Source organism: Erpetoichthys calabaricus, chromosome 3 (assembly GCF_900747795.2).
Source record: "Erpetoichthys calabaricus chromosome 3, fErpCal1.3, whole genome shotgun sequence".
Classification (NCBI taxonomy): domain Eukaryota; kingdom Metazoa; phylum Chordata; class Cladistia; order Polypteriformes; family Polypteridae; genus Erpetoichthys; species Erpetoichthys calabaricus.
Genome location: NC_041396.2, coordinates 217861385 through 217884477, shown reverse-complemented (window position 1 = coordinate 217884477; position 23093 = coordinate 217861385). Strand labels below are relative to the sequence as shown.

General features: G+C 36.3%; 1 protein-coding gene across 1 annotated transcript in view; it reads right to left on the bottom strand.

Moving 5' to 3' along the window:
• The window catches only part of man1a1 (mannosidase, alpha, class 1A, member 1), a 495681-nt gene that overhangs the window by 23569 nt on the left and 449019 nt on the right, over nt 1-23093 (bottom strand). The window contains exons 9-11 of the mRNA XM_051925338.1: nt 14629-14848; nt 7294-7466; nt 5227-5342 (exon numbers count right to left, since the gene is read on the bottom strand). Of these exons, the coding sequence (XP_051781298.1) occupies nt 5227-5342; nt 7294-7466; nt 14629-14848 (509 nt within the window). The remainder of the gene's footprint in view (nt 1-5226; nt 5343-7293; nt 7467-14628; nt 14849-23093) is intronic.

Genomic DNA, 23093 nt, shown 5'->3' with positions numbered 1-23093 from the left:
TGCGAACTGCAGAGGGTCAAGGGCGTGGCGTACCTGTGGCTTCAGGTGGTGAAGCAGCAGCAGCTCCATGGTCTTCATCACATGTGACATCTGAGCGACAGGCCGGAAGTCGTTCAGCTCACTAGGACGTGATACCTTTGGGACTGGGGTGATACAAGATGTTTTCCAAAGCCTCGGGACTCTACCCTGTTCCAGGCTCAGGTTGAAGATGCGCTGTAGAGGACTCCCCAGCTCCAGCGCACAGACCTTCAGCAGTCGTGGCGATACTCCATCTGGACCCGCTGCTTTGCTGGCACGAAGTCTCCTCAGCTCTTTGCTCACCTGTGCTGCTGTAATTGTGGGTGGGGATGTCTCTCCTATGCTGGTATCAGCAGAAGGATGGGTGGAGGGTGTAGTACTCCGAGCTGAGAGTGGGTTAGGGTGGTCAAACCTGTTAAAGAAGTTGTTCATTTGGTTTGCTCTCTTCACGTCTCTCTCGATGGTGGCACCCTACTTCGAGCTGCAGCCAGTGATGATCTTCATCCCATCCCACACTTCCTTCATGCTGTTATTCTGTAACTTCTGCTCCAGCTTTCTCCTGTACTGCTCCTTCGCCACCCTGAGCTGGACGCTGAGTTCCTTCTGCATGCGCTTGAGCTCATGCTGATCACCGCTTTTAAAAGCCCTTTTCTTCTGGTTCAAAAGGCCCTTGATGTCACTTGTAATCCATGGCTTGTTGTTAGCATAGCAGCGTACTGTTCTTACTGGAACTACAATGTCCATACAGAAGTTGATGTAGTCAGTAATGCAGTCAACAACCTCCTCAATGTTGTCACTTATGTGATCCCTGTAGGATATCCCAGTCCGTAGTTCCAAAACATTCTCTCAGAGCCTGCTCTGCCTCAGGGGACCACTTCCTGAATGAGCATGTGGTTGTAGGTAGCTCTCTCACTCTTGGTTTGTAGTGAGGCTGAAGCAGAACCAGGTTATGATCTGCTTTCCCAAGTGCAGGCAGTGGGGCGGCGCTGTATGCGTCTTTAACGTTTGCATACAGTAAGTCAATAGTCTTATTTCCCCGGGTGTTACAGTCCACATACTGGGAGAAGGCAGGTAATGTTTTGTCCAGCGTCACATGATTAAAGTCTCCAGCAATTAGCACAAGCGCCTCAGGGTGCTGCGTTTGTAACTTAGCAACAGCAGAATGGATGATGTCACTCGCTATCTCCATGTCCGTCCGAGGAGGGATGTAAACAATAACAACAATGACGTGTCCAAACTCTCTGGGCAAGTAATAGGGACGCAAACTTACGGCCAACAGTTCGATCTCCCTACAGCAAGTGGAGATTTTGACGTTTACATGTCCAGAGTTACACCACTTTGTATTGACATAGAGAGCTAGACCTCCTCCTTTGTGCTTCCCGCAGGTGCTTGCGTCTCTGTCCGCTCTAACTGTGCTAAACCCGGGTAGCTCCATGTTAGCATCTGGGATGGTGGTAGTTAGCCACGTTTCGCAAAAGCACAACAAACTGCATTCTGTAGGTTCTGACATTTTTCACCAGTGCAGCCAGTTCGTCGATCTTATTTGGTAGTGAGTTCACATTTCCCAGGATCATAGAAGGCACAGAATGCTTAAAACGCCAAATTGCTATTAACTTTTAATCAATTTATGCATATAGAACCATTCAGTATTGATGCATACTTCATCTTTCATAAATTCCAATACAGTTCTCAGTTACAACACAATGACATCTGTGTCTTTTTCAGTGCTATTTTGTTTTGAACAAAATGTTGTAGTGAGAAATATAATTTATTTTTATTTTAGAAGTTGATCTTGAACAATTCATAAGTTTCACTCTACCAGCAATGATTCAGGGACACTGTAATCAGTTGAGAGTTACAAAAAAAAAAGATGTGCTGTGATCTAGACTTGGGTCCGGCATCATTGGAGTATTTGATTTGTTCATGCAGACTCTATAAACATAACATCAGCATTTTACATTGTTAATTTCTTGCAAGTTAGGAAGAAATGCACAGAATTTTCTGACTATAACTGCTAAAAGTATTGTTAGATGATATGTTTTTTGATGTCTAATAATTGTATTTTAAGTCTTTTTATATGGCTTTCTTGTGCCCCTTCCATCATCCTTGATATTTTCCTTAGGATAAAACATTTTTAGTGAAAATCCTAAACTCTGTCTTTCAAAGAATACTGAGGCCTCAAGGAAGAATCAAGCAATAAGCTATTCACATTAAAAGTAGGTACAGGTGGGAATGGAGAATATCACTACTTCTCCTCTTCTTCTCCTTGCCTTTTTTCTGTCTTTCCTAGTTTATTTTCCTTTGTTGAGTGATAGCTCCTTCTCTTCTTCTACCCAGCACTCAACTAATTAAACCTTGAATGGATTTCTAGGCTTTTTATAAAAGTCATACCAAAGGTTTTATTGTTTTGGGATTAGGTTGTTTAAAATAAAGGGGGCTGTACTCCATTGGCCTTTGAATACACATTAACTGTTAGAAATGCTGCTGTGGATGCCTGCATCTACTTTCAACCAGTGCAGGTAATGTATACTTAATCACCTGAGGAGGTTAAATCAATTTATAAAGCTAAAACTGAACTTAATATGTCAAGTAACCTCTGCTGACAACTCAGAACAGATATGAAAGTAAAATGAAGGTGTACCTAGTGTCAAAATAATTTCCAGTTATTTACAGGACATCTGACCGAAGACACTCTTCTTTAACAACCGAAATATCACATTTCATAGTTTGTTACACTACACAGTGTTTATTTTTGTACGCTGCAGTGATTTAATGTCACTACATAATTTATATATGCATGTTTTTAATTAAACCTTTTCTTCCTTGTTCTTGAAAAAACACCAATGTACTGCCTAAATATGGCAAATAAAACATAAACTTGGATTATTAGCGGATTTTATTAGACAACTACGGGGTGAACTGTTACCCGTTCACTTCTTAAATATATTCAATCTTAATATACATTTTAACATGCAACTACAAACAATGTTTACGGACAACAGTTTTCCAATGTATTCCTGGGTCCATGTGGTTAAACCCATGACAACAGTATATTGGTTTTTCTGCAGTGTTGTCTGAAGAATTGAAGATCACAGGCATTCAGTACTGATTTTTGACTTTGCCCTGAACAAACTAAGATTTCTCTCGATTTCCCAGAATCCATTAATAATATTATTAATCATAATATGAAAATCCTAAATTAGTAATAATTGTAAGTTGAGAAACATTGCCTTTACACTGTTATATTTTTCAATAATGCAGTTTTCACAAGGTAGTGAACAATAACCAGTCCTTGATTGCAGATAACAGAGCCTTTGGTGAACGCTGCTTTTATATCAATTCAGGAACATTCAGCAATGTTCATAGTCTTATGTTACTCTTGTCCTAACTTTTTAAAAATGTTTTGCAAAATTCAAAATGGACATCTATTTACTAGAAAAGGGAAAAAATTATATAAATACATTTCAAACAAGATTTTTAAAAAATCACTGCTGTCTATTTTTATTAACATTTTTTCAAATTGAACCACCTTTTTTTGGAATTGATTTGTGCATTAATAATGCTGAAATGAGAGTAACATTTTAAAATGTAGAGATATTTCAAAAGATTGTATCTAGGTTTTCTTATAGTACTATATACTGTAAACACAGTACATTTCAAAATGTTAATGAACTGTTAATGAAAATTCTACACTTTTTCTTTTTGTAAAAACATTTTATGCCCCAGGTTTTCTGCCTGAATTTCAACATTTAAGACTAATTTGTCTTGTCAGGTATGCATCTGTCCAGAAGTTATCTAGGAAATACAAATATATACAGAAGTTGAAAATCATTTCTACAAAGAGGATTCAAGTCAAAGATTTAGGTAGACGACTCAAAAGCTTTTTACTTGTAAATTCTTATGATACTCTGTGGTAAGCTCTGAGAGTCTTGCTGCAAGTCTTTAATGTACTGAAACAGGCTTTACTATAATATTAGCCTATACTTTGAACTTTCCATTTTTGTTTAATTCCTAAAAAGCCTTCCTTAAGGAAGAGTTCCATAGCATGAAGCTAGAACCATTGTGGCGGATATTACAGAAAGGTTGTTTATATTGGGAATGGACCTTATTTAACATAGTGAAGCAAATCTGCCAAATGTGTACAATTTTCAACTTAAGAAGTTGAATGCATTGTTAAAAACCGATTTGTAGTTCTTTGCTACAGTAAAGGACTTAAACTTTTATTGAATCATTAGTTATGAAGAATTTACTTTTTCTCTGAATGCAAAAAGAAGTATGTCCACACCACAAATAATAAATGACAATAAAATGTAAAAAAAATCTATGATAGGTTTTAGTGGTGGTTAAATACACTTACCTTATCAAACACTGGATTACATCACTGGACAGAATATTTTCTTGCTTTTGTCATGCCTTGTGAGATAAATCTTTGAGGTTTCTACTCTATGATACTGTTTCAGCTTTTTATTTAGTTGCAGCTGTAATCTGAACTGACAATGTCTACACTTCAAGAATGAAGAATCCAATATGTCATGGCTGGATTCTAAAACTGCCATGCCCATAGCCCAACTTTGTCCCCAGAAGGAATGAAGTTTGTGGGATCTAAAGTGAAAGCAGAAAAGCAACAACCCCTGACATGCTAACTGTCCATAGCAACAGGTCTGATAATTTTATAGGCTATATAGTTATGAAAGATATAGTTCTTACATTTCCATGAGGTCTATAGGAGTTGTTCATCCTTGTTAAATTTACAAAATTGAACAGCCAACTAATATATTTGAGGCATGTTTGAGCTGGCCTCTCACAAACTGTATCCAGTAATTTTTGGTGTAAAACTCATTTTCATTTTTGCAGTATTGCAGGGCTTACTACTCATTAATGTATTATTCATTGGGAAGTATGAAAGAATGTCCTGCGGTGGGTTGGCACCCTGCCCGGGATTGGTTCCTGCCTTGTGCCCTGTGTTGGCTGGGATTGGCTCCAGCAGACCCCCGTGACCCTGTGTTCGGATTCAGCGGGTTGATTAATGGATGGATGGATGGAAGTATGAAAGAAGCACACACTACTATTATTTAGTGGACATAGTTGCATCACTCATCTAACTCATCTGTTATTATGGATAATGGGTAATGTATGAATGCAGAAAAAAGCAAAGATAATGAAACCATGAAACAAGTATCTTAGTATTTGTTGACTTTGACTACTTACTTGAGTGTCTCTGCTAGAAAGAAGCTCTGCTGCACATCATCAAGGTTTGGGTGGCTTGCGTAAACATCTCTAATTCCACTATATCCTCCTTCTACTCTGCAGTGTTGCTCCAGGGCCTGTTTTGAGAGGAAAATTGAATGAAGCTTGGAAAAAAACACTTCTTTGACAGACAAGTGTGTTATTATTCTGATAAATGCCTTTAAATAATAAGTCAGAGCAAAGGTCAATTTTATTGTGTTATCTTAAACATAACTATATAATAAATGCTATTTCCTAGTCTTTAACCCTTACATACAGTTTAAAATTAGTAATAGGACAATAAAGACTTACTTATAAGTTAAACATGTAATCTAGAAATAATTAACAAATGAGATGTCAGTATTATCACGCTTCACTGAAAGTGCTCTACAATAAACTACTGCATCACATCCTAACCAATAAAAAAGAAAGAGGCCTATGACTTTTTTGGTATTTTTATTTTTGATTCCTTCTTTTTATATGTATTTGTTTTTTTTATTCAGGTTAAAATAATATGAAAGTTGCACACACCCAAAAGTATTATCACAAATGATAAAATATATTTATCACAAGTAGACAATTTTTTAGTGTTTACTTTTTTTAAGGTTCAAAGTAATGTGTATCAAATGTATTTAATTCATGACATCAATTATTTTACACAATTATAAAAAAGGTATAACTTGACTTTAAAACGTAAAACATATTGACTGCTATGATCAGAATGCTACATTCAACTTTTTTTTTCCTTTTTTTTATTTGTCAAGTATCTAATTGTCAACTACACTTCTTCTGCATCCTGCCCGGCTCAAATACACAAGGTAAATGAACCTAACAAAAGGGCTAACTGACTTGCTTGTGATGCTCATCCCTGTGGAACAAGCAACGCTCATCACAATCAACACACAAAAAAACTTTTTTTCTGGTTTTCCATAATGTAGTATCGGCCTTAGAACAAAATATTTCTCGATCACCCATCTCTCATTAGAACTTTAGAGCCTGCTAGCAGACTTCACACAAAACTCAGTTCCTCTTCGTTCTTATTTTTGTTGCAGACTTTTATAAACCCATTGCATTTAACTGTTTACATCAATTTAATAAAGTGCTTGTTCAACTCACAGAAAAAATCCATGTTGTATTTTTGAAGTCCTTATAATCATTGTGCTGTTTACCAGGCAATTCAGGTGCAGTGTCTCAAACACTACAGATATTTCTTCTTCAGGTTATTTAGGCCACTTCACAATACCTATCGCTATCTTCATACTACACTTTCAGGATTTCACATGACTGTGCACCTGCATCACTTTATTTCATTACTTATAAATGAAAAGTACAAGTTGGACCAGTGTTCCTGCCACTGCCTCATAAAGTTATTTTTATATAAAAGTACCTAAATAAATACCATCAAAAGCCCTGGAAACTACTGTGCATTAATAAGTTAGTGAGCAGCCAAACGGCACTCTAAAGAATCAGTCACAGTAACAAACTGCATCCCAAGGAAAGATTGCCTGAAATTATATTTTATGCAAGGAACAGAATATATGGTCTGAAGAGATAAATACATGATAAAACTAAAGAAAAAGTGAGCTTAGAACAAGGGGGTTCTACCACACAGGCAATGCCATTATATGCTGGAAACTGCCTAATCCAATTCAGGATTGAGGTGTGCGGAAGCCTATTCTGCCAGCACTGCGCACAAAACAGGAACATCCTCAGAAAAGGTGCCAGGCCATCAAAGGGCTTACTAATACATACACTTGCACAGGGGGCAAATGTGCAATCATCCGTAACTATAGATATATTCCACCTTTATGGAACTGAAAATTCCAGGAAGCAGAAGTTACAGAAGTCTTTTAGACATAATATAATATGAAGGCAAAGGGTTTGGCCATTACCAAATTTTCTCTTTTAATTGTTCAAGAATATACAAGTCTCACTTCACTCCAAAGAAGAAACAGAAATTAAAAGTTAAAAAGTTTAAATGGAACATGTGTCATGCTCTTCTGCTGCCTTATAGTTGGCACATCAGGATTTCCACTGGGTGCCACTCACCTGTAGTGCCTCCCAGCCCCACTGCCGATATTTGGGATCATGTGTATATCTCCACATGTACATGTAAGTCTCAATAACCTCTGGCCGCAGAATAAAGTATTTCTCATTTTGTCTTGTTGCAATGGCTTCTACACCACCATCAAATCTGAAGGCTTCAGGACCCAGCTTTAGATCTAAAGTGTAACATAAGAAAAGCAGTGAGATTTCCTTAAACAATACAGATTAGATTAGATAGTACAGGACACCCCCCAGAGACACGTAAGTGATAGAATAAAACAGTGCTTCTCACTAATGCTGCTGGCTTTCACGTTAGTTTTATGAATAAAGAACATGTTATGAGTTAAATCCTTAAAACCACTGTTTAAATTTCTTGTTTTCAATATTTGCTTTTAGTAACCTGGGAATGCTTAATATACACCTTACTTTTCTAACAATTCGAATGCTGATGTTTTCATTGGTTGTACTACAGAGCAGTACCGTATTTTCTAATCAGCCAATCACTAATGAGATATACAGCTTCATATGAAAGGCAACTATTTTAGCATCTTTTGTGCTTTTATGCAATCTTCATCTGTTAGGTGTTTTAAATACTGAAAGTTAAACAAGTAATGCAAGAAACCTAATGTATTTCAACATATTACAACCACAGCTTTACTAAACCTCTTAAAGAAATACAAAATGTCTTGGCATCCGTAGATGATGGCAAATAATAGAATCTAGTACAAACACAATTGTGCTGTGATTCATAAATTTAGGGGGAGCTTAGACAGTTGAGATTTTGAAAAACCACCTGTTCATATCCATTTATTGTAATAAGAGGAGAAAAAAACTTGGAAACCATCTTTGAAAATTAAAATAAACTTTCTTGGAATACAAACAATAATGTTTTTTAAAAATGTAATTTACAAGCATCACTCTTTTGTTGCAGAGCAGAATAAACAATTAGAATCATAGACAGTTGGCTGCTTGGTTTACTTCTGTTTAATATCTATATATTGCCTCTGGGCTGCCAGATTCCCCAGCAGGGCGAGATATATTTAATTTTTTTGCTAACACCACCCAGTAGTAGTAGTACTGGCTTTCACAATAGACTTAGACAAGTGTCTTCTATAATCTAAACAATATACACACATGAATGTTTACTAACTTTATGTGAATTTCCCCTTGGGATTAATAAAGTATCTATCTATCTATCTATCTATCTATCTATCTATCTATCTATCTATCTATCTATCTATCTATCTATCTATCTATCTATCTATCTATCTAAACCTGCAACCAAGCAAATTAAAGTACCTTTTATATTATCTAAAGTTCAAATGAAAAATATTAACTTCTTTGCAATGGACCTCAATTCCTGACACTTTTTATTTTAACAACTTTCTGAGTTTTGAAAAACACTTTCCTGCAACTATCAATATATCTTCTTACCATAAGTGCAACACTGCTGTAGTCAGACCCTTTCTCCCCACTGCTGTTATGCCTTTATCATGAGATTACTGCAATTTTAAATGCTATTCCTACTTCTTAGGTCAACCAACTGCAAAAAGTTCAAAATGTTGTAGGTAGAGTTCTTATTAATTACAGTAATCCCTCGCTATATTGCGCTTCGCCTTTCGCGGCTTCACTCCATCGCGGATTTTGTATGTAAGCATATTTAAATATATATCTTGGATTTTTTGCTGGTTCGCGGATTTCTGCGGACAATGGATCTTTTAATTTCTTGTACATGCTTCCTCAGTTGGTTTGCCCAGTTGATTTCATACAAGGGACGCTATTGGTAGATGGCTGAGAAGCTACCCAACTTACTTTTCTCCCTCTCTTGCGCTGAGTTTCTCTGATCCTAACGTAGAGGGATTGAGCAGGGGGGCTGTTCACAAACCTAGACGATACGGACGCTCGTCTAAAAATGCTGAAAGATTATCTTCACGTTGCTACCTTCTGTGCAAGCTGCTTCCTGAAGCGACATGCTGCACAGTGCTTCGCATACTTAAAAGCTCAAAGGGCACGTATTGATTTTTCACTGTTTGTTTTTATCTGTCTCTCTCTCTGCTCCTGACAGAGGGGGTGTGAGCTGCCGCCTTCAACAGCTTTGTGCTGTGGTGCTTCGCATACTTAAAAGCCAAACAGCCCTATTGATTTGTTTGCTTTTGTCTCTCTCTCTCTCTCTCTGACATGCTCTGCTCCTGACTCGCACTCCTTTGAAGAGGAAGATATGTTTGCATTCTTTTAATTGTGAGACGGAACTGTCATCTCTGTCTTGTCATGGAGCACAGTTTAAACTTTGAAAAAGAGACAAATGTTTGTTTGCAGTGTTTGAATAACGTTCTGTCTCTCTACAACCTCCTGTGTTTCTGCGCAAATCTGTGACCCAAGCATGACAATATAAAAATAACCATATAAACATATGGTTTCTACTTCGCGGATTTTCTTATTTCGCGGGTGGCTCTGGAACGCAACCCCCGCGATGGAGGAGGGATTACTGTATAGAGCAACACCCAGTTCATCTAGTTCAACTACACGGACTGCCTGTATGCTGGCGCATAATCTTTACTTTTAATTTTGTATCTTATTAACTCTGTAGATCCACAGGTGCAGGACTTCCCACAATTTTAAAGACATGTTTTGCTCATTCACCTTTGTGGCTCTTACTCGCTGGAACACTCTCCCTTGGACTACCTGTGAAAATGCATTAGTGGCTTCATTCAGATCTCTCTTAATGACTCAATTCTTCCATCTTAGATATGTCAGCTTGATTCTTAATCTTCTGTAACAGTTTTCCAAATCAGGGTTATACCAGGCTATTCATGCACTTTTCTGCACTATATAAAATAAGGATTCACTTAATGATTGTAGCATTGTGACTGCACTTGTGTTCTTTAATGTCAGTGCATTTGAACCTCCTGATAGCATCATAAATGGTTTGAAAGGTAGATGCCAGTAATATTCCATAAAACCAAGTTCTTAGCATAAAATATTTTTATGTCACTCCAAATCACATTTTTTTCTTGTGTAAGTTGTTAAAAATGTTTTTAAATGAAAATGTGTACTTTGAAAACTTTGAAAAGGGGTCCATTGTTGGATGCTTAGTGTAGTCCATTGTCTGTGAGGATTCTGTCTCTCTACCTACATGAGTCTTTTCTAGGTAATGTAGCTTTTTTCTATTTGACAAAGATGTATATTTGGTGACATTTTGGTGGCTCTAAATTGGCTTGCTGTGGGTGTGTGGCCAGTGACACATGGACATTCTGATTAATCAGTCAGAAAATAGCTTATGTCTGCATGGATTTCATACAGATGGTCTCTAATTTTCCTTTAGCACACCCTCATATATTGTGGAATTCATGGTACTAAAACATGTCAGCAAGGTGTCCAGGTCCTAGGACATCACATAACTTAAAATAAAGTTGTGTGTTATAGACAAATGATTTAATTTGTGATGCAGAGCACAGTGTTTGGAAGTTCTGCCAATAAATCTAAAGCCATTCTGTTACATTTTACTTGGAGAACAGGGGTGTTCGCCAGACTAGCATTCCTTTCAGATTGAGAGGGGGGCATTTGTAGATTTATTTTCTTGCAAAGGAATAATGGATTTCATTTTATGTGGCAATGCTTTGTAGCCCTCCCTGATAAGCAGGAATATTTTTAACTTGTTAGAATTCACACAATTTGTAATTGTATGTGTGTGGAATCGCCTCCCAAATTTTAACCCTGTTAATAAAGATGATTTAATTAAAGCTGCAATTATATTTTCTCATAAGGACACTGAATACTAGCTTTTTCACCTGAATGGATAATGGGAATTTATTACATGCTAACTCTCAAAATAGCAAATTTAATCTGTAATTTGGTGAGGGGCAGAAGGTGAACATGAAACTCTGTAAACATATTAAACCTTAAATGTTAAAGAAAATGTTTTCCTTTTTCCAGTTCATCCAGAGGTTTGAACCCTCTAAGCCTAGAATGCAGCTTCTGAAAATTAAAGGATAGATGCATCTTTTACAGTATATATGAACACATGCACACACATACTGGGCAAGCACACCCGCATTTTTTTGTTTTTTCTGCCACTAATTATCTACTGAATCGAGAGAATCATCACAAAGAACTGCTTTAAACTCTCATGTAAATCTTTGATACTCATCTGACAGAGCTGGGAAATTATCCATACGTGTAGTATTAGACCAAAAAGAAAAAAAGCAATCAGTTTTGACAGGGAAGAAGTAAACTGAGAAAAATGGACATAGTTTAAAATGTGCAAAATTTGTTTGTGTGAAATAAAAAGTGGACAACTTCAGAAAGTGAGCAATCTATTTAATTGGGAGTGCAATTAAAAACAAGAGGTTGAAAACAAAGCCAGCAACATAAGGATTACTTGACAAGCACCATTTAGATGGGCATCGATAATGGGCCTGCTGCAGGCATGGTGATTGCAAAATTTAGAAAGGTGGCTGTACATTTTTTTCTTCAAGGTAAACAGACAGAGAGAAGAAAAAGATCAAATTGGCATACTGACATAAAGGAATTCACTTAACTTCCATTTCTGTTCCATAAAAACTGAACATCTGATGCATTTTAATTACTTGTGTGTTGTATGCAATAGATATTTTTGACAGATGCCTTTTTTAAGCGAAGCATGCTCTGCAGAAAAGTGATTGCAGTCTGAAATTGTTAAGGATTCTTTTTTTCTCCATGGCTAATCAGCAAGGAATTTTTTTATCAGCATAAAAGAACTCAACAGTGTTCAAATTATTTTGCTTGTGCATGAAAAACTAATAACTTACTGAGAAAACAGAAATTAAACGGCCTCTATATACCTTATAACAATTGTGGCAGGCAGCTGGGGATCATGCCCAGCCGGGATGCCCCTGCACTGTATCTTCAGGAGGAGCAGTCCTGGACGGTGCAATACCTCCCCCTGGATGCTAGATGGCCACCCCCCTGGATTGGAGAGGTGCCTCAGGTTCCTGCAGGGCTCCACGGGAGTTGGAGTTGGGTGCAGCCCTGTTGGGTCCCCAGGCACTGCCAGGGGGTGCTGCAAGCTGGGACTCCAGAGCCCCTATGGGCAACGTATTGACCACACCTGGAAGTGCAGTCGGAACATGGCACTCAAGCACCTGGAGCACTTCCGGGTGAACTATAAAAGGGGCCAGCAGCCACCACTCCAGGGGCCAGAATCGGGAGGAGGAGGATAAAGCTTGAGGAGAAGTGGTGGTGGAAGAGAGAAGGAAAGTGCGTGATTTATTTGTCTGTGTGCTTGGGACTGTGTTGTGTCTGTGGGTATGGGGAAGGCATAGCCCACAGACGAAGAAAAATAAAAAGTCTTTGTATTTTACACGTGCCTTAGTGTGAATCTGTGTCGGGTTGGGTGCCATATAGCGTCTTATTCACACAATGCACATGTATGTAGTCTCAAGAACTTTACATATCTGTATATGTTGAAACAATATTTTAAATACAAAATTGAAAGTTTTAAAACTGGCTGACAACTCTGGTATTAACATAATAGCTCATCTCACAGGGATTCACCTAGAGATGAATCAGATTACTGTATATATTGATGTATGGTATGTACTATCAACTAGAAATTTATTGTTTTATAGGGGAGAGAATCTTGAAATACATTTCAATTAAAAAGGTTTAAGTCGGATGGACTGAGTCAAGGGTTTTTCTTGTTAAGTGTAATAAATTGAAACATTTTTACTTACAGAGATACTATTTCAAATATAACTTCATACAAAAGTATAGGATAAATTATTACAAAGTACTGCAGAACTGAACTTAAAGCAATACTTAACATATTAACATAAATTAAAACATTATCATACCGTCACCTAAGTGGGGTTCCTGGTAATTCTTACCCTTACTGGATACTATTTATATATGGTAGTAAAGTTGTAAGAAGGCAAAAAAAATACATAAAAGGTATTAAATCTAAAGGTTTGCAAGGAACAATAACTGATGAGCAGCTTGGTGTGAATGACTATACCATGAAATGTATTAGCTTCTGCCTTGTACCCAATGTGGCCTTGATAGATAGTGAACCCTGTGGAGATTAAATGGATTATATGGGTATTATAATGGATGTTTAAATGAAGTAAGAAATATCAACAAGTGCAAGTGAAAAAACAGATGAATGAATAATTAATATGTATAATATTAAGAGTCTAGTGCTACATGCAATTAGCTGAACAATTTGAAGTCAAATCACTATTATGTTTATAATTTACAAAATACAAAATGAACAATGCATGGCAGAGTTAAAAATCTAATTACTACGCTCAGCTAACATGTTCCAATGATAAAATATTTTTCCATCTTTGTATTTTTACCTCATGATGCTTTGAAAATAGGTTCAAGGTATCTTACCACAAAACAAGTATTTGTTTAAAAAGATTAGTTTTTAGTCTAGGAAATGTAATAGTGGTTTTGCTGATGCACAGATGGGCCAAATTTATTCATATGTGCAAAACCACTAAACGACAGAGACCTAAACGCTGATTCATGAATCAGATTTCAATTTTTGACTTAGATAACTAATGAATAAGTAATTTTATCGTTAAAGCTTTTCCTTACTAAATATGTGCATTTACAATAAAAAGGCATATTGAAATAAAACATGAAAGTCTCATTTGTACAGGTAATAGAGTAAACTTTCAAAACGTCTACATATTTTATAAGTCACTATAATGTATGCAGATATTTAGACTTCGAGGTTTCACAAATGTTAACTATCAACTCTAAACAGGCCTGGTATGAGTGAGCACAAGTGTGCAATGGACCAGTCAAAGACATCTGGGGGATAGGCCCAGGCTTTTTGTGTGACCCTAAAGTAATGGATTATTGGAGTTTTCAGTAAATGGATGGCTGGATAAAGGATGTTACATTACATAAGGCTACAGCTTTAGTGAAGACATTTCCTGTTATTTTATTTTAACTTTTAAAGAGGTACTGTAGATTAATTTAAACAGTCCTGCTTTATAAAGGCTTACTTTTATTAAGTGCTTCATCACAAAATGTATTCTAGTTTATAAGATGGCACTGTATTGAATACAGAAATACAGTATATGCTTCTTTTATTACACCCTGATGGAACTAGCAAAATCTTTAAAATGTTACCAATATTCAGATGGACTCACGGCATTCCTGTATATACAAAAAGAAAATCTTTGACAGAACAAAATGGTCATAGATAACCTATGATTAGGCATAGTTTTAGTCTTCCTAATATGCTCCACAATAACTAGTGATTTTACGTTTGGACAATGATCTTTCAAACAGGCATTTATAAAAGCAGAGGATAATTGAATTGAAAAATTGTGGACTTGCACTTACTGGTCCGTGTATATGACTCATGGCAGGTGCGAGCAATTTCAGCAGCTAGTTCCATTTGGTGTCCAGTCTTATCATCTGGTGCACCATCAGCCCCAAGAGCAAACATGCCTCCAGCAAAACATGTCAAGTGACCCATTTTGTGCTCCAGTAAGCCTCCTTTCCATTCTGCGATATAGGTGAGGCCACCGCTTGATTTTCTGATGAGATGCGTTTCAATAGCCTGTAGAATAGATTACAGTCATTATGATTCTTTGTATTGAAAGTGAAAATATTTTCTATGTAAATCTCCAAAAAGTATTACTGAACTGTCAAAACAGTCAAAGAGAATTGGTAAAGATTACTAAAGATCCATATCAATATAAAAATGAGTTTTACATTTTGATATAAATTGACAGAGTTTACAAGACAAGTAATGTACAAAAAGAGAAAAAAGCAACACATAAAAGGAAGTTAATTTTGGCCATGACTACAATGAAAACATCCTTTTCAAGGCAAAATTAATTAATTAAATGTTGTTTCCATACTGAAAGCATCTAGAAATCCCTACTGTATGTTGGCATGGAAATTAAAACATAAACTGCACCTTACACTGGACTCTAAAACACAATGACTCTATTGGGTCAATTCTGTCCTCAGCCTAACGTGTGACCCCAAGCAAGTCACTTAAGGTTTGTGCTCCAGCTCTAAAATATACATGACGACAGCTAAGTCTCTGCACTTGTGCTTTGCAATGGTGTTCACCAAAGAAAGGCACTATTAAAAATAAAGATATCTTGAAATCATTAATGCTTTGAAAGCAAACTGCAATAAATAGCAAAGTAACACAACCATCTTAAAACAATGTACATAACATACCACAACACAAAGGAACCTGCCATCTGGATGAACTGCAAAATTTATGTACAGACATTTAGTTTTAAGGAACTGTTTTGCAGTACAGGAAATTTATGTGTTAGAGACAAACTGAAATTTAATAAATTCTGTAAATGTCATACTAGTGACAGACTATGTTATCTGAATATATTATGAATTGAAAAAGTTCATGTGACCTATAGTATGGTTTACATGTAATTATGTAATATCAAAGAATGGCTTAAAGGCCACAACGAATGCATTCTATGCTATATTATATATTGAGTAAATTATGGTGATTAATCCTTTTTATTTACCACAATTTATATAAACACAGAATGACTCTAGTGTTCTTATTACATACTTCTTTCTTGCCTGTGTAATAAGGAGCGCTATATAGCGCCCGACCCGGCACAGAACGACACAGAGGCACGTATAAACTCAATGGACTTTATTTTCTTCTTCACCCGTGGGCGGACGTCTTCCCCGTGACCCACAGGTAATACACAGACCCAAAACACAAGTCCAACACAAAGCAACACACTCTTTCTCTCCCACCACTCCTCTACAAGCTTAGTCCTCCTTCCTCCCAACTCTGGCTCTCTGAGTGGTGGTGGCTGGCCCTTTTTATATCCCACCCGGAAGCGTTCCAGGTGCTTGGCCACCTGGTCCTAATTGCCCTTCCGGGTGTGGCTGAAGATATGACCAGCCAGGCTGCTGACTCAATGCTGCTCCCCCTGGTGGCCATCCGAGCCCCCAACCAGGCTGTGGAGGACTCCATCTCCCATGGAGCCATGCGCCGGGTTGGGGAATCATTGGTTGCCAGGGAGGCTGCCACGAAGCGTCCCGGGGGAGGTATTGAAGTGTCCATGGCTGCTCCCCCGGAACAGATGCAGCAGGGGCATCCCTGCCGGGCATGGGACCCGGCTGTCCTTTACACCTGTTTATGCGTACCCATTACTGAATGTGATGCTGCTGGCATATGGATGAATGGATAGAAATGTATAGTATTTACAGCTAAAGCTCTAAATCTGGTGACTAGCTGGCTTAATTAATGCTAGCTACCATGACATTCTGTTTGAAAATTAAAAACTGTACTCTGACTACAATTTAAATTTTACAAAAAAAAAAGAGAGAAAAAAAAATAAATAAAAAACTGAACAAATATAGCCAAAACAATCTTCACTGAATTGTGGCAATTGCCTCTGGTTTGAATGTAAATGAGGAAGAGAATATAAATAACCATACTTATCTCTGCATGTATTCGGTCTTACATTGGGGGATTATACATACACTTCATCAGAAGAATAAGTTATGCGGTGCATATACTGACTGTCTATTAAGGGCATCTGTGCTTCAGGAACAGAATTTACTTAAATGACTTATATTTATTTAATTATTTGCACATACATATTTTTTACAGCAATACATTTGGTGATTAACACAAACTCCAAGTACTTCAGGGCAAGGGGGGATATTTCTTATGAAATATGTTTTATGTATTCAAAACTTAAAAGCAATCAGCAATTAAGTACTAACATTTTTTAGAAATGTATATAATTGAAAGTAAAGCTCTGACAGGTGTATTTTAAACATCTCTTTCAGTCTTGGATAGCTTTGTAGTTTCTGTAATGTACTGAACAGATGTGAAAAGATACACTGATGACAAACAAGTGCGCTTTAGAATTGAACTATGGTTTTTACACAACCCTATTAGATGAATACTTGAGGCAGAATATGCATATTGATGTAGAGATTGTAATCTCAATAAAAAAAGATCACATTTTTCTTTTTTTTAATCATGGAGTAACTTAGAAGTGTTAAGTGCTGCTTAAATAAAAAAGTGGATGTCATCAGCTCTACCTACCTCATGTTCTTGACCTGCAGGTAAGAGAAATAAATTGCCAAAAGCAATCTGTTCATTGCAGTTAATGATGTACTGTATTACTATTAAAATCAAAGATTTAAGTTTGTTAGATAAAGGCAAAACAGTGTATTATAGTGTATGAAAATAATTACAAAAATATATTAAGATTGGTTACCACTGCTGCCTCATAGGTCCAGATTGCTGGGTTTCTGTCTGAGTAGAGTGTGTGGGTTTTGTAACTACATCCCAGTGATGTGCATTTTAAATGGTAAATCTGAATTACCCCAAGTAATAAATATAGTTTAAGTATAGGGGGTATATAACATTGGTTCCCAAACTTTTCTAGGCTTGGTATCCCTTTTCAGCTTCATAGACTCTCTGTGTACTGCATTATGAATGCCTTATTCACACAACTACCAATGATTGGCATGCAGTATATAGATCGTTACATGAAAATAAAAAGCATCATTTTTTTTTTTTTTTTTTTTTTAAATTTATTCTACTCACCATTAATGTGATGGGCGAGCTTGCTTCTTGGAGATAGCTTCTATAGGTTTGGTGAAATTCATGACAGTTTTAAGTCTTAAGCTGTTCTCAATAGACAGGTTTGTACTTTGATTTTAGCGGAGTAAGTGCTCTCACAAAGGCAGTGATTGGGAATGGCTGTAGGAACCTAACAGCCATGTTTGAATGCTCTAGATATTACCCAAAACTCCGCTAGTGGTTTATGATGATATACATTCTTTTAAGACACCAGTTGTGGAAATCTCAATAAAGTTCTCTTGCTGACTTGGTGGGAGATGCAACAGTTGTGCAACAGTAGAAAGGAATGCAAATCCAGTATTTTGCAGCATCAATCGCAGGAATGTACTTGTGAAACTGCACACCCAGATGAGTGAGATGCTCATTGATGTCTTGTTTGATACAGTACACTAGGTCAAGTTGGAATGCAGATAAGAATTTGTTCAGTGAAGGAAAAACCTGCGCATTGTTCTCATTCAGATATTGACACATAAAAACCACGGTTACCATCCACATTAAACATATTAGCAGTTAAACTGTGAGAGTCAATGGACGTTATGTATGAAAGGAGGAATGGATGATCATAAAGGAGTAATTTAACCTGCTCTCGTAATTTGAAATAACACTTCAGTGTGAAGTAGCAAACTTATATAATCACTTCCCACTTTGTTGTACAGAGCTGAAAATATTCTCAAATTCAGTGGCATTGCTTAAATAAAATTAACAACCATGACAGCACTGTTCAACACCTCTTAGACAAGCCAGCATGTGCTTTATAGCGAGTGCCTCTCTGTGTATGCTACAGAGGGTCTAAGTTGCATCAGGAGTAACTTGCCCATATACGAATTACTGCACAACTGTGGCTTCCAGAACTAGATTTCATACAATTAGTATAAATACAAACACATTTGGCCCAGGTAGGTCCATACACATTAACAATGGTGTCAAGCTTATCAAAAATATCTTCTGTCATTCGAGTTGGCAAAACTGGCAAAACAGAATGCCCTTTTTAATTGTACCTTCATTACAGTACCGGATATATAAAAGGAGTCGGGGCAAGTTCTCTGTCAGTAGACTCATTTCATAGTGAAGCAAAATAATCACTGTTCTAAATGTTCTGCACTAACTGTGCTAGAACGTCATCTGCCATGTCATTGATATGTCGCAAGACTGTAATGTTTGATAATGGCACCATTTGTATTGCTCTTTTTGTATTTTCTCCAACCATTAAATCAGCCATGTCTGCATCACATAGAATTATTAATTCCTCAGCTATGTTATGAGGCTTACCAGATTTTGCAACTGAAAAACTAACCATGTATGATGTTTTGGGGGCCTTTTGGTTAATGTCTAAGAGTATGAAACATTGATTTTCTCAACAAAAGCCCAGATGATGCTTTTTCAAAATCCTTATGCTGTGGATGTCTTGTTTCTAGGTGTCTATTTGTGATGGCTTCATACTTTTACTGGAGAGCACCTCGCTGCACACAACATGCAACAAATTTCAAAGTAAGTTGTTATAGTAGTCTAATATTATTTGCATACAATTTGCAGCTGCGTGTCAGTTGCAATTTATTTCAATAATAAATTACACATATACAGCTGACTGACATCTTATCTTGTAATTTCAAAGTCCCCAAGATCGTGAAGTTTTTAAACTTCCCAAGATGTTTGGATTTCACAAACTTTAATACCTCATAGTTACATATTTTTGTTTTAAAAAGCACCTATTCTATGCTCAAAGTGCTTTAGAATAAAAATCCACACATCAACTGTTCATTTTTGCCAACAATCGAAGAACAAATTGAGCGACTTGCTTGTGGTCCAATTTAAACCCAATGGTCTATTTCAATAAGAAGTGATGAGTAGATAGTAAATAAATTCTAGTTAAACAACAAATAACTCATTTGGAGAAATTAGTTTTTTTGAAAATTTTATAACTGATGATTCTGAGTCCATCCATCCATCCATCCATTTTCCAACCCGCTGAATCCGATCACAGGATCACGGTACCAAATAAAAATGTACAGATTTGGTGAAATCATTACATCTTATATCAATTCTAAATCATCTAGTTATTACTTTCCTTCTGACTACAAGCCTAGCTGAGATGTAATCAAGTCTAATTTATCTCCATGTGGTTATTATACATAGCAATATTTTTTACACTACGTAAATTTAATTATTCAAGCATTCTATCCATGACTTATTATAATCTTTGCCACACAAACATAAAATTAAAAAAAAGCCAATAAAACAAAGGCACAGCAAATTGTGGTACTACATAAATCACAGACAAGCCCAGGTCAGGAGGTAGCAACCTGGTGTTCTGTGTTTACTTTGAATGCTTTTTCATTGTCTGCATGAGTTTACACTGGAACTCTGGTTTGATCAAGCAATTGAACATTATGCAATAAGGTTTGCTGTTGACTTTAAAATGGCCCAGTGTGTGTGTGCATTATTGTAATCTGAAACAGAGTGGTCTTCAATGCATAGTTGACTTCGTAATTTACCCACCAAAACTCTAAAATTGGAGTTTTAGTTAAATGGATGAAATAAAAAAAAAATTGGATGATAGCTAAATTTGAATATTCATATACTTTTTAAAAATACTGCCATAATGATATACAGTAATGAAAAAAATACTTGCTAGTTAATATTTGCATCAAATTAAAAGTTTATTTGAAAAATGATAACTAATCTAGGCTTGGAGAATATTAAGCTCCCCAATGTAATCTGACTAACAAGCAATTTCAAGAAGAAGTCTTAAGGAGCAATAACATCAAAGTAATGACTTTGGAATTAAAGAAGAGAAAACAAAAAATTCACTTAAATAAGACTTCTCCAAAGGGATACAGGAGATTAAAATGTGAATATGTAGACCATGGTTTTAACATATTTACACACTTATTTAGTGAATTGTTTCAAAATTTCACCAAACAGCTCCATGCAATTTAAAGGAGATGCTGAATTAATTTTAATTGGTTCAGATACAAAAATTAAGATATGTGCTGTTTTAATTACAAAAACAATACAGAATTCATGAATCATTTCTGTTTCATTTCCTGAAATCAGTTTTCCTAGTATAGGGTCACAGATAGCGCTGATTTCAAAATATGACTCTGAGCAGGCTGCCAGGCTACCACAGACACATAATACTTTCTTACTGCATAATTAATAATTAAATGAAAGCTGAAATTTGTGATTAAATAAATAATCCTCAAAATTGGTCTGATGTCTTCTTTAAGCTGAATCGCACAAGACAAAAAAAAAGAAAAAACAATTTCATCTCTATAAAAGAAGTCTTATTTCTATTGCTGATATTGCTGCTGATTGACAATTCTTATCATTGAATAATATTTAGGAGATATTAGTTTTTATTATGCACAAGGAATGTTTAAGAGTAAATATTCCAATGTTTGAACTAACACTATGATTAGCTGATGTTTCATGATCTTTTAAGAGTTAAAAAAAAACAAAAACAAACAGGCAAAAAACAAAATGAAAAACAAAAAAGTATAAACTTTAGGCTAGTTATTTTTTAAAATGCAATACAGTGTAAGAGTTATCATCTACAGTATATTAAGTATTTTATTCTGTGAGAAGTTTAATCTTCTCCAAAATTACAGGCCACTCACAGCATTCGTAGCTGCAAGTTTATATACTCTAAATTAATAAAATTAGTTATTCACACAGGTAGGTTATACTCAATTAAATATGTAATTTCCAAAAACTGTAAATTGATAAACAGGTGTGTGTGAGTGTAACTGGCACCACATGGAGGGCTGATTCCTGAATTAAGCAGGATAAGAATGTTGTGTTATGTAAAGCCAAAACTTTTTGCCAAGCTATACTGATGATTTCACCTGCTCCATGTAGCTTCTCTACAAGACTCTCAATTGAATGTCTGCACACCATTCTCCTGGGCTGGGTTTGGATGGGCTCAGCCTCATTTAGCAATTTCATCTTGTATGTGCATATGCCTTTCAATCTCTGGAATATCATGATGTAGCTCACGGTAGATTTGAAATGAAGACTGCGCACCAGAGATGAGGTGGGAACACTTTGAAAAATTTACCTTCAAAGTGACATTCCATGTTAGCTCCTGTAACCTCCTGTTTAGAAAGCATTGCTTTAAAAGTAAGTAATTTTGGGAATGTTTTGGATGCGATCTCTTGTTTTACCTTGTCCTACTGCACTAATGAATACTGACCTGTATAGTGTTGCACTTTTTGGGGCAGGACGGCTTAGTGATTAGATGGCCTAGTCTGTTAGACATTTGTGTTACATGAAGGCAGAAGGGAGGCTCCTTAAAATCTCAGCAATAATAGATTGTATAAGGAAGCAAACTAGCACCAAATGCATAAACACTAATCCAGATAATTTTAGCATGAAAGACCACAATAGACTACTTTAGTTGTACTCAGAGGAGCTGGAATTAACAATATTTGAACTTTGGAGATTTACTCACAGATGTTACATACAGGACAATGCTGTGAGGCATTGTTTTAAACCTATGTATTTTGTTTATTTTCCGATTTTATGTCATAATTCACATAATAAATTTAGGAAAGAATGATGTCTATAACCCAAACTCTAGACAGGAATAAATCCCACCTCCTCTGAAGGGAATTAGAGATAACACACAAACACTCGAGACTAGATAAGTGTTTTGCATATTCTTTTATGATCAAGATTTTTAGGTAGATCTGTAAATCAGCAGATTAGTTAGCCAGTTGTCTGTGTGTAAAATCGCATGGACCCCTCCAAGGGAGAGAGACTGCACTCACCTGGATGCTAAAGATGCTAGTCAAGCAATCTGCACAGTTTACATTTAACTCAAACTTAGGTTAGCGATTCTGGACATTATACTTATACATTTGCACAGTAAAAAATAATAAAAAATCCTAGCTGCACTAGGGCAACTGTTATTTAAATACACAGTGCAATACTTTTGAAGCACAGGTACACCAGCTGAGTGCCACACGACCCATGCAACATTGTTATAAACACTTACTGATTTGCAGAGGCCCCCACCACTTTAAAAAAAAAAAAAAAAGTACAAAATTATAATTCTGTAGTGGAGGATGATTCCAACAAATGTGACTCATAAGGGTTTAAAGCTCTTCTTGTGGCTCCTAAATATCATGAGGAATACGAGTCAGCTATTAAAACCGTGACAGAGAGAGAATGGCAAATGTAGCAGAAAAGCAGGTAAGAGGCA